Source organism: Pan troglodytes, chromosome 8 (assembly GCF_028858775.2).
Source record: "Pan troglodytes isolate AG18354 chromosome 8, NHGRI_mPanTro3-v2.0_pri, whole genome shotgun sequence".
In the NCBI taxonomy this organism is placed as follows: Eukaryota; Metazoa; Chordata; class Mammalia; order Primates; family Hominidae; genus Pan; species Pan troglodytes.
In genome coordinates, this window is record NC_072406.2 from 82,645,256 (window position 1) to 82,660,017 (window position 14,762).

Here is a 14,762-nt window from a genome sequence, read left to right on the forward strand (position 1 = left end):
TGTCTCCCATGATGTGTTGTTCCCTCATCCCTCCCATCCATTTCACTGTGTGTGGATGGATAGCAGAGGGCACCACGCAGTCCTTGAGGCAGTCCTGTGTGATTCCATGATCAGTTGTTTTTGTATTTTAACTATTCTTCCAAACCAGCAGATGTTTGGAAATTAAGGAAAAAATTAAATTCTCATCAATGGTTGCTGTTATAGTTAAATCAGTAAAGATCTTGAGTATCAACTTGGTGTTTTAATTTTTTAAAAATTTCTGGCAAAATCCTGCTAAGGTTATTTCACATTTCAGGAGTTTCAGTTGGTGGGGGAGATGGGCAGAGGTAAGAGGCAGTTGGCTCTTTATCTGTCAGTTCTCCACGCTTGCGGAGCATGCACTTTGTCAATGTGGACCTGTGTATGCAAAGGAGATGGTGGGACTCTCAGGGAGCATGACCCTGGTCCTGTGCTCAGGAGCTTGCAGGTGAACATGTATATGCTGGGCTGACGGCACCCAAGCATGTCCTTCTCTTAAGTGCCAGCCCTGAGGAAGCCCAAACAACTTTTCCTTTCTCAGAAGAGGGGCTGCCTGTGCCCCTGGGAGCACTGGTTAGATGTCCATCATGCCTGTTACCTCAAACCAAGCTGTGCTGCATGAGCGTCAGATTCCCTGCTGTTAACTAATCCAGCGGGTTTCGTGTATTAGTCCTGAGAATGAGAATTATTTCACGTGCACAGAGGTCCACAGAATAAAACTGGACTGGAGGAAGCTTTCCCATCGGAACTGTCTAGGGGTTTAGGGCACGCACAGGCTTTGGAGTCAGGCAGCTTCAGTTCCAGCTGTGCTGCTTAGTAGCCGAATTACCCAGCAGAATTCTTATTCTACAAGCCTTAGTTTTCTCTAAAATAAGGTTAAGAAACAACTTTTCTAGGTGGTTGTCAGGCCCAGTTGATGTCATAAAGAGCCCAGTGCCTAGTATACTCAGCTCAGTAAACAGTATTTAAGGGACTCAAGCACAGCCCGGTTGACATGGACACCCAGAGATTATTCAGCCCCCTCTCCTCTTCCCTCCAAGTGTGTAAGTTAGGAATGGAACAGGTTTGAGCACTGCAGCTACCACCTACTCATGGAACCTATAGAAGGACTAAAGGATCTCTTTAAGGGAAGATGGGACCAAAACCTTAAAAGCGCTTTCCTACATCCTTTACTCTGCCCTAAAGGCAATTAGGATAGGTAAGGATCTTACTGCTAATGAAAAGGAAGACTTTTTTTTTTTTGAGACTGAATCTCGCTCTGTTGCCCAGGCTGGAGTGCAGTGGTGCGACCTCGGCTCACTGTAACCCCCGCTTCCTGGGTTCAAGTGATTCTCCTGCCTCAGCCTCCTGAGTAGCTGGGATTACAGGCACGTGCTACCATGCCTGGCTAATTTTTGTATTTTTAGTAGAGACGGGGTTTCACCATGTTGATCAGGCTGGTCTCAAACTCCACACCTCGTGATCCGCCCGCCTCAGCCTCCCAAAGTGCTGGGATTATAGGCATGAGCCACCGCGCCGGCCCGAAAAGGAAGACTTAAAGATGGAGACAAACCCCAGGTTAGGGGTGCTATCCCAGGGTCACAGCCACTCCCCACATCTCTATGGATCCCGTGTTTCTGTTTCTTACAATGTTTCTAATTTCTCCAGGCTTACCTACTGCCAGGCCCACCCACTTCCTCAGCCAAGGAGTGTAATGTGTCCAATTTTTCCCACTCACAACTGACTTGGCACTTCTTGAGAGCAAGTTAAAATAACTCTTGAGTGCTCTTAAAACCCTAGGTTCAGGCCAGGTGCAGTGGCTCACAGCTGTAATCTCAACACATTGTGAGGCCAACACAGGACAAGAGCTTGAGCCCAGAAGTTGGAGACCAGCCTAACAACATGGCGAGACCCTGTCTTGACAAAAAACAATCTAAAAAATTAGTTGGGTATGATGGTGCATGCTTGCAGTCCCAGCTACTTGGGAGGCTGAAGTAGGAGGATTGCTTGAGTCCAGGATGGCAAGACTGCAGTGAGCCATGATTGTGCCACTGCACTCCAGTCTGGTTGACAGCAAGATCCTATATCAAAACAACAGAAAACATCCCAGGTTCAGACAGGACACAATTCTCCAAGGTAGTATTTAAAGTGACTTATAGAGCCTTCAGCAAGCACATGGCCTAGAGCATGGAGCTATTCCCTAGGCTCGGGTAGGTAGCCTTTGCCCCAGTGACTTCTGTCCAGGTAACAGAATGACTCTGCTGCTGACGTAGCAAACACTGAGCTTTCAGCAGGGGTCAGCAAAACACAGAGTTTCACTACTTTGTGCACTACTTTTATTTGACATGAGGCAATGCCCTGTCGTCAAGAGTTTGTTCTTGGAGTCAATAGAGCTGACGGTAAACACTCCCACAAGCTGTAGCTACAAATAGCTTGACCTTTCGCTCTCTGGCACCAGCCATGTAAGAAAGTCCTGGGGTGGGATGTTCACTTCTAAGAACTAGTTCAGTAGTGTAATTGGGTTCAAATGTTTGGTTCTAAAGGCTAAGGCTTGGATCCCAAGATAGGTGAGCACAAACCTCTAGTTGCTGTTAAGCAGTAAGTGCCCGTAGGGCTCAAGAGACCAGAGCTCAGCTCTTGGCCCTGCCACTCCTAGCTGTGTGGTCAGGCCCTGAGGCCTCCCTGGGGTCTCATTTAGGAATGGGGATCAGACAAGCTGACCTCACAAGGTTGTCCCTGCTCTGCTGTTCTGTATATGGGCAGATGCAGAATCCTGTTGATTCTGAATTGTTGGATCTGGGCAGTCTATTTCTAGTCCAGGCAGTGAACAGCTGGATCAGCTTTGTTGTGGAATCAAGGCACTGAGGTTTCTCAAGCCCAGGCCTGGCTCCAGCAAATCCAGCCCCTTTCTGGGCCATGACTATGGTGTTGACTCAACCAAAGCCTCAGCTGAGTTCGTCTGAGCTCAACAGGGTTCACAAATGATTGGAATCATTTTCTTTAGCATAAGTGGGTAGGCTTCTTGGGAAAGCAGAATGGGGTAGATATACTGTGGGCTCACATTCCCAATAAAGTGGCCCCTTTGCTCCATGACACTACAAAAAAAGTGCCCCTGCTTTGGCAATGCTCAATGAGATCAAGCTGTTAAGAGCAGAATTGCTTCTTTTGTTTGTTTTATTTGAACAGAGACAGGTTCTCACTATGTTGCCCAGGCTGGTCTTGAACTACTGCACTCAAGTGATCTTCCCATCTCAGCCTCCCAAAGTGCTGGGATTACAGGCATGAGCCACTGCACCCAGCCAGAATTGCTGCCTTTGAGGTCTTTTTACCTGGAAGATAACTGTGGTCAGGGGTTTTTGGGGATAGAGCTGCCTCACTCAGGCTCCTTTTGCTGTGCTGCCCATGTGGAACCTGAAATTAAGTCCGTCTTAGAACCCTGAGTAACAAAAGAGCCGATAAAGGTTAGATTAAGAGCATGTGGCAGGGACTGGGTTTAGCAGGCTTTATAAGCTTTAGAGGGAGATAGGGATAAGGTAGCCCTTCCTATTCAGTCTACGGCTTAAAGCTCATGGCTCTTCTGAGCCTGACAACAGACATTTAATATGAATGCATTAGGATTCACCAGCGTTCCTTTTACAAGTGGAGACTGGACAGTGAATTGCTCACCTGAGGTCGCGCAGCTTCCAGTGACTGAGCTGTGACCACAGAACAAGTATCTTGCCACCCAGGGCAAGGCCTTCACCACTGCTGGATAGGAAGCTCAGAGGCCTCATTAATAGCACACATTGAGAGACTGAGGTGGATTGTCACCAACTTTAACAGACTCAGGTTGTGTCTGCCGAAGCAGACTGACGCAGGGATGTCTTCTGTAACCCAACATGGCCGGTCCTCTTGGATGAGTTCCTGCCTCTGCCTTCACAGGCACCAGCTGGCCCAGGAGAACTAAACAATGGCTTTATTGTTGTACAGCTCATTAGCAGAGAACCACTCCAGTGAGCCTCTGGACAAGGCCAGTGGATTGCCACTGGCCAGCCAGAAAGCTGTGGGGCTCCCCCAACCCAGCCTGAGGCAATGAGATTGACGAACTCTTTTTAATCTATACAGTGATCCCTAATCTTTGGGGAGGGGGACAGGTCACACACAGACTACTTTGGAGAATACATGAAAGCTATAGGTGACTTCATCCCACCTCCAAAATACATGCACATATGTCTCAACTTTCACATACAGTTTCGGGGGGTTCACAGGTTTTTAAAAAATCCAGTAAAGAACTCATGCACTTTTGCTTTTCCTCGCCACTGTCTTTTCAGTAAAGAGAACATCCAGCAAGCCCCCTGCACAGGCTTCTTCCTCCCTCTTCCTGACAGCGGCCTCTGTGCTTGGCCAGACTCCACTGAGCCCTTCATTTACAGAGTGGGCAGCCCCTCCTCTTCAGTTCTGGTGGGCAGAGCAACTTTGCCCCTCTCTCTTTCTCCTTACTGGATTAGATGGTTATCATGTCTTCCAGGAGTTTCCCAGCCTTCCAGAGTGCAGGCAAATCCAGTCTCCCTCCAGGATGTCATCAGAGGCACCCACATTCTTCCACGATCATGTCTTTATGGTGATCTAGGAGCACTCTGCCATTATCCACATACAGCATGCTCAGCGGCTTGGTCTTCACTGGGGCACAGCAAGTGGAAGGGACTCGGTGGGGCTGGTAACGTTTCAGCAAACTCTGTAAAGGAAAGGAAGGGAGTGTCAATTCACATCCTGATGGGCAGGTCAGAATAGTAGTATTTCTGGGTAAAGAGTAAAAAAGTTATGGAGTTAAAGTCAGTTCCTGAGTGCAAAAATAGCAGAAAATTATTTTCATAAAGGAATTAGCTTGCCAATATATCATGAACTCTAATGTCTAAACTACCTTTAGCTCTGTGCTTGTTTTGTGAAAACAGCCTTTAAACAGATTCAAAAAATTACATGTATCTGGGTAGAGTAGTAGCTAATTTTTTTTTTAAGTGGTAGCTAATTTTTATGTTCTCCTATTATTCTAGTCTAAAGGGAATACCTTTTTTTTTTTTCTTTTTTGAGATGGTCTTGCTCTGTTGCCCAGGCTGGAGTGCAGTGGTGTGATCACAGCTCACTGCATCCTCAACCTCCTGGGCTCAGGTGATCCTCCCACCTCAGCCTCCTGTGTAGCTGGGACTACAGGTGCATGCCACCATGCCTGGCTAATTTTTGTATTTTTTGTAGAAATAGGGTTTCGGCATGTTGCCCAGGCTGGTCTTGACCTCCTGGGCTCAAGCGATCCACCCACCTCAGCCTCCCAAAATGCTGGAATTACATGAGTGAGCCACCGTGCCCGGCTGTGAATACCAATTTTTAAAATATTCCAAGAAACTCCTGGTTTACTTCTAGAAATATGAAGCAGAATAGTTAGTCATGTGGAAATTCTTATGGGATTTGCTGTCAGCCAGAGAAGGACAGAGAGAGTCAATAGGAGGAAAGGAACAATCCCTTGGCGTTTTGGAACCAGGGCCTGTCCCTGTGGTCTAGTAACATCTTTTTAGATCAGAGTGTCAGAGTTGGCAATTGGGACTGTCTGGGTCTTTGTGGTGCTCTAGGTGGGCGATGAAAATCAGCAGGCCTGGGTGAGGCTCAGGACAGATCCTCGGAAGCTCTAGTACCCCCAGCGACTCCCTTGCGTGACCTCAGCCCATGTGCTCATGCTCCCCAGAGACCCTGAATCCCGCCTGAGGCTTGGCATGGAGGATATACTGCAAGTCCAAGAGATTCTCATTCCAGACTTCATGGAGTAAAATGAAAACATTTTGGTCCCATATGACCTTGGACAGCAGGGCAGAGCCACCTATAACATCAGATCCACCATATTAGGTTATATTTTCTGTTCTCTCCATCTTCTTCTCTTTCCTAACTCACCAGCTCTGTTCTTCCTCCACCACCTCCTAGACCTTAGGCTGACTAGTGGCACCAAGTGGCAGCCTCTAGCTTTGTCTACTTCTTTTTCTTGTTTTTGAGATGGAGTTTCGCTCCTGTTGCCCAGGCTGGAGTGCAATGGCATGATCTCAGCTCACTGCAATCTCTGCCTCCCGGCTTCAAGTGATTCTCCTGCCTCAGCCTCCCGAGTAGCTGGGATTACAGGCATGTGCCACAACACCCGGCTGATTTTTGTATTTTTAGTAGAGACGGGGTGTCACCATGTTGGTCAGGCTGGTCTCGAACTCCTGACCTCAGGTGATCCACCCACCTCAGCCTCCCAAAGTGTTCGGATTTCAGGCATGTGCCACCGCGCCTGGCTGGCCTTGTCTACTTCTGTTGAATGGGTAGTCAATTCTCAACCAAAATACTGTGGCTGGAACAGTGTGATTCCAACTGTGGCCCCATAATGCAGCCAAACATGCCTGTTACCTAGCAACTGCTTTACATGCCATGTGCATGTCATCTCATTAACCCTACAGCATCCCTCTGAAATATGGCATTGCCCTCCTCATCTTACAGGTGGAAAAACTGAAGCTTGAGAGAATAAGCAACCTAAACAGTATCACACAGCTAATGAGGAGTCAAATGCAGGCCTGCCTGTCCCCAAAGTCCAGATTCTTCCTTTCCTAGAAAGTCCTAGCACTTCCTTTCCCAGGGCTAGGGAAGTGCTGAGACCCTCTGGTCTACCCCCACCCCCTAATTTTATGAAAGACAAGGATAAAGTCCCAGGGAAACAATGTGTTCAGGGCTACCCAATGACGCATGACCCCATACAGGCTCTATAAGGATGTTACACTCGGTCATCTCTACATCCCTGGTACCTAGCACAGGATCTGGCACATTGGAGGTGCTTGAGTAACTGTGAATACAGGAACATAGTCATTTAATAGCAAAGCTAGAGCCCTGTCCCCCAAGGCCAGCTTACTGCCTCCCCTCCCCCTCACGCCTGGCATCCCACCTGGATGTATGCATGGTTGGTCGGATGAAACTCCTCCCCGACAGGATTAGGACACTCGCCCTCGCAGCGATAGGCGTTGTACTGCTTGGGGTAGATGATCCAGGAGCCCCATCCGATCAGGTTGAAGTCCACCTGGAACTTGACCTTCCGACACAGTTGACTTCTGTCTGGCAAGTGATGTCGACGGTGCCTCTTGCCCCACTCCCAGGACAGCTGTCCCTCCTGGGCCCGCCAGGAGCTCTCAGCTTCCCACAGCAAGGTGGACCCACCCAGCCACCTCTGCTCCTGCGAGAGGTTGGAGTAGAGCATAAGGAGCACATTGGTGGCAGGCGGTGTGGGGGGCCGCGGCCAGCACTCTCCAGCTACCCTGGACATCTGCTTCTCCAGGGCCCCAGGGCGCTTCAGCCACTTGGAGAGAGGCCTGGTCACCTCCAAAACCATGCTGCCCAAGGAAAAGGTGACCTGGGACAAAGTGACAGTGAATAGGTCCATCTGAAACCGCTCTAAGCAGCTGTCTGAAGCCTGCTCTGTGTTGGGCTTTGGCTGGTGGAAAATCTCAATGGCAAGTGAGCCCTCAGTGGGGAGGTCCACGGGGCTGGACAGCTGCAGCCGGAGCTCAGCCCATGCCAGATCCTCTTGTTGGCTCAGGAAGGAGAAGTCAAAAGCAAACGTCCAGTTCTGTCCATCCACCTCCACATCTGGGTAGGAGAAAACCAAGAAGGAAGGAGGGTGAGTGAGGGCCTCCCCCAGCCTCAGTCAGCGTCACAACCACCATAGCTCTTGCTGGAGGCCTTACCTTATATAGAATTACCTTCGAATTCTCACCCCAACTCTATGAGTTGGTAAGATTTTCGAGTCCCTTTTAGAGATGAGGAAAACTGAGGCTCAGTGTGGTTAAAAGATCTGACCAAGGTGTCATTCTTGGAAGGTGGCAGAGCCAAGGGTAAATCTGGATTTGCCCAACTGCCAAGCCCAGACTCCGAGTTACTGTTCTTCCAGTCCCCCTTCCAAGATAACTTGCACAGCCAGAGGACAGTCAGTAAAAATGTGATGAGTTGCATCTCCCCCTCCCGTCTCCTCCCGTACATAAAGTCTGACCAACATGGAGAAACCCCGTCTCTACTAAAAATACAAAATTAGCTGGGCATGGTGGTTTGCGCCTGTAATCCCAGCCACTCGAGAATCATTTGAACCCGGGAGGCAGAGGTTGCAGTGAGCCAAGACAGTGCCATTGCACTCCAGCCTGCACAACAAGAGTGAAACTCTGTCTCAAAAAAAAAAAAAAAAAAAAAAAAAGAGTGGCTTGTTTTACAGACACCTTGAGCTAGATGTGAATATCATGGAAAAGCTCAGAGCTCTCAGGGAGCCACAGGCAATAGAAGCCAAAGACTGGTCACCCTCTACCCACCCCCCAGTTCCTAAGAGTTTTTGGCAACCTTACAAATAGGTTTCTAAAGGCTTTCTAGGCATGACTACCCACCTACAGGATGCTCGCCCATTCCTGTCCCAGGTCATTCACACACCTGGGGCACACAGCAATCACATGCACCCAGAAGCTTCCAGAAGGCTGAAAGTGGGAGTTGCCTCTTTACAATACAAGGTGGATTATTTCCCAAAGAAATTCACTTTCTCTCTGATCAAAGATGCTCTATGAGACAACAGATGAATAAACTGTTAGATGCCCAGACTGGACCTACATCAGAGATCATCACCCAGAAGACACACACACCCAGCCCTGTTCCACACACCCAAGACAACCAAACCCAAGCTGGATGACAAGGAGTAGGGGAGCACACTCCATTTATTCTGGTCCTGGATTGATTTTCCCTGATGTCTGGGAATAGCACAGATTTGTGGATTTTCAGGTGACTTAATAGTGATGCCGGGCGCGGTGGCTCACGCCTGTAATCCCAGCACTTTGGGAGGCCAAGGCGGGTGGATCACCTGAGGTCAGGAATTCGAAACCAGCCTGACCAACATGGAGAAACCCTGTCTCTACTAAAAATACAAAATTAGCCGGGTGTGGTGGCTCACGCCTAATCCCAGCTACTCAGGAAGGCTGAGGCAGGAGAATTGCTTGAACCCAGGAGGTGGAGGTTGTGGTGAGCCGGGATCGCGCCACTGAACTCCAGCCTGGGCAACAAGAGCGAAACTCTGTCTCAACAACAACAACAAACATAGTAATGAACTTTCTTCAAGCTCAGTTTCCTCTTCTTTGCGATGGGAATAATGCTGTACCACCCTCTCTGATTATCACAAGGACCCAGAGAAATAAAGAGGTTTGAAGGTTTATTGCTAAATAAAAGTTGGGGTTATTCATTAGAAATAAGACAGGGCATTTGTAACTCTTTGTGAATAGACTCTGGAGGTAGTGATGATCTCTGATGTAGGTCCAGGCTGGCTGCATAACAGTTTATTCATTGACTGTCTCCTTGAGCATCTTTGGTCAGAGAGGAAGTGAATTTCTCTGGGAAATCCAGCTTGTATTGTAAAGGGGTCACTCCCAATCTCAGCCTCATGGCAGCTTCTCCCAGCCTATCTCCAGCAGCTCTTTTTCACTTAGTTTCCACTTCCCTCCTCATTAGCACCTACAGGAGGCAATAACCGGCCCCTGACTAGCAGCTTTCCCCAGAAGTGTGGGGAGGAGGCTAACATTACTCAGCACCCACTGCTGCCACCTGTACCTGGAGGATTCGGGAGGTGAGTTTAAAAACACTTTATCTTGGCCAGGTGTGGTGGGTCACTCCTATAATCCCAGCACTTTGGGAGGCTGAGGTGGGTGGATCACTTGAGGTCAGAAGTTCGAGACCAGCCTGATCAACATGGTGAAACCCTGTCTCTACTAAAAAAAAAATACAAAATTAGCCAGGCATGGTGGTGCACACCTGTAATCCCAGCTACTTGAGAGGCAGAGGCAGGAGAATCGCTTGAACCCAGGAGGTGGAGGTTGCAGTGAGCTGAGATTGCACCATTGCACTCCAGCCTGGGTGACAAAAAGCAAAACTCTGTCTCGAAAAAAGAAAAACTTTATCTCAACTCTTTTAGAAGAAGGCACTCCTGCTTAATGGTTAAGAGCAGGGGCCCCCAAGTCTCCCCATGATGGCTCAAATTCTGTCACTTGCTGTTTGACTTTGGTCAGGCTACTTTCCTTCTCTGAGCCTCAGTTTCCCTCTCTGTAAAAGGGAGATGGTAAAAGTAGCCACCTCACAGGGGTGTTAGGATTAACTGAGATAATTCATGTAATGTGCCATGCCCAGCACAACCAAAGTTCAATAAACATTGGCCATCATCAGCTGCCTCATTATTGCCCAGGTCCGAGAGTTAGAAATGAAGGTGTCCGGACAGGCCACAAGGACCTGGACAGGGGTGCAAAGTTTCCTATGAACAGGATGGGCAGTGGGAAAGGCTGGGTAGGGAAGAGGCTGCTCCTTCCTGCTGAAAGAAGTCTGTGACTCCACCACCCTTCCTACCTTCTCCCACTGCTGCCAGGGTGCCCTGGAACAGGGCTGATAGGTTCTCTGGTTCATCTTAGAATAAGGGTTCTAATATTGTGGGTGTCACTGGTGCCTGATGCAAGGTAGGAATGTTCTCAGAAAAAAACAAACACATCCAAATACAACAAATGTGATTTTAAGGTGGGTATGAGGAAGGGGTTCATGGACACCCAAAAACCCATTCATATGCTGAATGCAGACTTAGCCACACAGATGCCCCTGATGTCCTCCTGGCCCACCTCCAGTTCTTTTTTTTGAGATGGAGTCTCGCTCTGTGGCCAGGCTCGAGTGCAGTGGTGCGATCTCAGCTCACTGCAGCCTCCACCTCCTGGGTTCAAGTGATTCTCCTGCCTCACCCTCCCAAGTAGCTGGGACTACAGGTGCGCGCCACCATGCCCAGCTAATTTTTGTATTTTTAGTAGAGACAGGGTTTCATCACGTTGGGCAGGATGGTCTTGATCTCTTGACCTCATGATCCGACCACCTCGGCCTCCCGAAGTGCTGGGTTACAGGCGTAAGCCACTGTGCCCGGCCCCACCTCTAGTTCTGAAGAAAGTGGCTCACACCCTTGGGTTCCCTTCCAGTCACCGACACCGCCGTCCCCAGACAGGGCTGTGAGGCAGGGCTGTAAGGACCTGACACTGAACACCCACTCTACATTTTCATAAATTATAAGGGTCGTTACCATCAGTGGCTTCCCGTGTGCCAAGTGTTTCACAGGCATTCTCTAAATCTCCTCACTGTTCCTCTCATCTCACCATTTGCAGATGAGAAAACTGAAGGTCCAAGGTGAAGGTTAAACGGCAACAGATACAGATGTAAACCCAATTGGACTCCAACATCCCTTTCATGCAACTGCGGTGCAGCTTATTCTAAATAAACCCAAGATGGAAGGAGTGGGACCAGGACATCCCTTCTCCTCCAGTCTCCCTCCAGGCGGGCTCTTCCCACTGCTCTTAGAAAATGAGGCCAATTCACAACGTAACTGTGCCACATGCCGCTGTACACTAAAAAACAGTGTTTAGGCCGGTCGCGGTGGCTCACGCCTGTAATCCCAACACCTTGGGAGGCCGAGGCAGGCGGATCACGAGACCAGGCGAGACCAGCCTGGCCAATATGGTGAAACTCTGTCTCTACTAAAAATATTAAAAAATAGCTGGGCGCGGTGGCGCTCGCCTGTAGTCTCAGTTACTCGGGAGGCTGAGGCAGGAGAATTCCTTGAACCTGGGAGGCGGAGGTTGCAGTGAGCCGAAATCGTGTCACTGCACTCCAGCCTGGGCAACAGAGGGAGACTCTGTTTCAAAGAAAAAACAAACAAACAAAAAAACAGTGTTTAGCTGAAAGAGAGCAGTCTCCTAATTTACAGAAGGGAAGGCAGATAAACCAAGACGCGCCAGGGACAACAGGGAATCAGGAAGCAGGATTTGAGGCCTAGAACCCAGTTTTCCAGATGCCTGTCCATCACCGCACACATCTCGAACTTTCCAGAAGGGAGTGAACTGGAAAAGCGCTCCCTCCCTTCTTTGCCCCCTCCCATCCCCGGCCGCTTTTCGGTGGAGGGGCCGAGCACTCCAGCAAATTTCTCATTGCCCCGCCCCGGAGGGTGTCCCCTGGTCTGGCTGGTCCCCAGATGACCCTTCCGGAGAGGGTCACCGGCTGTCTGACCCCAGGCGCGGGAGCGAAGGGCCCCCGGCACCAGGTCACAAGGGGCGGGCAGGCGGCAGGTCGGATCAGATTAGCGTTTGTGGATTGCGCCCCGGCCCCAGGGAGGGCCGTCTGGCCCCGCCAGGCGGAGGGAGGCGTGGGCGGCCGCGGCTGCCCAGGCGGCGGAATGTGGATTGAGGCACGGAAGGGGCTCCCTCTCCGCAGCACCCACCTGCTCGCCGCGCTGGGTGCCCAGAACGCGCTGCCAGGTCCTCGAGGGCGATACCCTCAGATCCCTGCCGTCCTTGACACCCACTCCCCTGCAAATCATGGCCCCGAACCCGGGGTTAAGCGAGACACTTGACACTTCCCCGGCGCGGCTGGAGGACCCAAGGCTGCCACAGTTCGCGACTTCGGGACAGCCCATTCCTGATCTCCGGGCCGTGAGCCCGAATCCCCGATGTTACCAGCTCAGCTGCCGATACTCCCGACGTCACACCCCGGGACCCATTCACCCTCACTCGCAGAAAGAAAAAAAAATCGCCAAGACCAAACCATTACAGTAATACCAACGACCGTTGACTGTGGCTGTGCCGGGTACTGCGCTGAGCGTTTCGCGCGCATTGTCATCTCGCGCTTTCCACAGTCTGATAGGCGAGGTGTTATTTATTACACCTATCCTACAGATGCGCAGACCCAGGCGCCGGGATAAGCAACTTCACAAGACTGTGGAGATTAGGAGCTCCCACCCTTCCGCGCTGCACTCCACGCAATCCCAAACCAAAACCCAGAGACAATGGTCCCCGTCGAGGACACACCCTGAACGCTAGAATCCCTTCCCGACTCGGCCGTGGATACGCCCCCAGCCACCAACGCTGCACCCCGAGCCTGCTGACGCGGAGACACCCGCAGAGCTAGGCCCTGGGCTCGGGACGCCCGGGCGGCTGCAAACCCGGCTCGGAGCCGCAGCCCCCAACCCACAGCACTTCCCGAGTCCGCTGGCTGGAGGCGGCGGAGGCGCCCCGGGGGTGCCCAGCAGGGCGCGGCACGCGGCACAGCCTACCTTGTGCCTGTAGGCTGCGGATGATGTCTGCCCTCGGCAGCGGGTCGCGGTAGAGGCTCAGCATGTACGCCAGAGGGGATGGCGACGAGGGCTGCCCCCGCGTACGCAGGAGCGCAGTGGCCACCGTCGCAGCACCCGCCTGGAGTAGGGCCCACCAGGCGTGCAAGAGGAAGGGCAGGCAGTGGGCGTGCATGGTGGGCTGGCCAGGCCTGAAAGCAGCACCTCCAGCCCTTATATCCTGGGCCTCAGCAGCCGCCCCGCCCCCACCTTTCCTCCCTCTGGGGAAGCTTTAAGATCATATAACCCCCCTCCGGAGGGTGGGGGGCAGAGAGACCTCCTGCTGGGGATGGGCGAGACCTGAGCCTGGTGCGGAGGAGGCCCGCAAAGCTGGCTGAGGACCTAGTTCCAGGGACGGGATCTAGGGCTCCTGGTTTGCCCGGTCTGGACACCCTGGCACCCTGCTCCTCTAGGTACCAAAGGCCTTGATGCTGAGACAGAGCAGGCTTGTCCCGGCAGATTCCCAGGTCAGAACTGCGACTTCCTTACTCGACCTCACCTGGGATCCCTGCCCCATCCTCTCCACTCAGGCTGCAAATGGACCGCAGGCTCCTCAAGAAGCGGGAAGAGAATGCCGAGGGATCCTCGCGGCTCTCAGGCAGACTTTGACACAATCTGGCCGGCGCAGCCTCCCTGGCCACTGTCTAGATGGCCTCGGGGAGCACCCCTGGCCCTACCAAATACTGAAGTGCTTTCCTGGGGAAGACAGAAGGCAGGAGGGACCAGGACGATGGCTTCTGCCCATGAAAAGGGCGTGTTCAGCAGAAGCTGGAGCCAGATGGAGCCAACGGGGTGATCCTGGTTCATCAGGCTCTTCCCCGACCGGCAGACATCACCCCAGTGATTTCAGGAGGAAAGGTGTTACCCTTGTTGCCCACATCCCCCAATCCCTGCCTGGTGTGGCAGGGCCACAGAAGACCTGGGTGTCGGCTCAGGGCCACTCACTTTGATCTCTGGGCCCAGCTTTCCTTATTTGCACAAGAGTGATCTTGTCTGGCCTCCTCCCTTCCAGGTGCAAAGTCAAGTCAGGGCTGGAATGACTTTTAAAGAAATGTAAATCCCTGCCCCAGTGTCTGGCCCCATCCGTTTTCCTTTACACCTGAAGGCTCTTTCTCTTCTTAGCTCCCCCCACCTACCTAGCCTTGACAAGCACTTAGCTGCTGGCCAACACTTACTGAACACTTACTAAGCGCCAGGCATAGTGCTAAGTGCTCTATACACCTGACTTCTTTCACAGGATGCCTCTAGCTCAAAAGAACCATAGGCTGCTGGCCGGGCACGGTGGCTCACACCTGTAAGTTCAGCACTTAGGGAGGATGAGGCTGGCAGATTGCCTGAGCTCAGGAGTTCAAGACCAGCCTGGTCAACATGGTGAAACCCTGTCTCTACCCAAAAATACAAAAATGAGCCAGGCATTTTTGTGGTGTGCGCCTGTAGTCCCAGCTCCTCTGGAGGCTGAAGTGGGAGGATTGCTTGAGCCTGGGAGGCGAAGGTTGCAATAAGCCAAGATCGGGCCACTGCACTCCAATCTGGGCAACCGAGTGAGTCCCTGTCTCAAAAAACAAAACAACAA

General features: G+C 51.4%; 1 protein-coding gene across 2 annotated transcripts; it reads right to left on the minus strand.

Moving 5' to 3' along the window:
- Positions 1 to 4,069: 4,069 nt before the first annotated feature.
- NODAL (nodal growth differentiation factor) lies at positions 4,070 to 13,771 on the minus strand. 2 transcript variants are annotated; one of them, XM_024346415.2, is made up of 3 exons: positions 13,689 to 13,771; positions 6,932 to 7,629; positions 4,070 to 4,711 (listed from the first exon to the last, which is right to left on the minus strand). In XM_024346415.2, exons 2-3 carry the CDS (start codon positions 7,421 to 7,423, stop codon positions 4,559 to 4,561), a joined length of 645 nt encoding a protein of 214 aa, XP_024202183.1. In that variant the 5' UTR covers positions 7,424 to 7,629; positions 13,689 to 13,771; the 3' UTR covers positions 4,070 to 4,558. The 2 variants fall into 2 exon arrangements, with proteins under 2 accessions (XP_024202183.1, XP_521502.4); XM_521502.8 differs by lacking the exon at positions 13,689 to 13,771 and adding an exon at positions 13,133 to 13,339.
- Between the last annotated feature and the right edge of the window lie 991 nt (positions 13,772 to 14,762).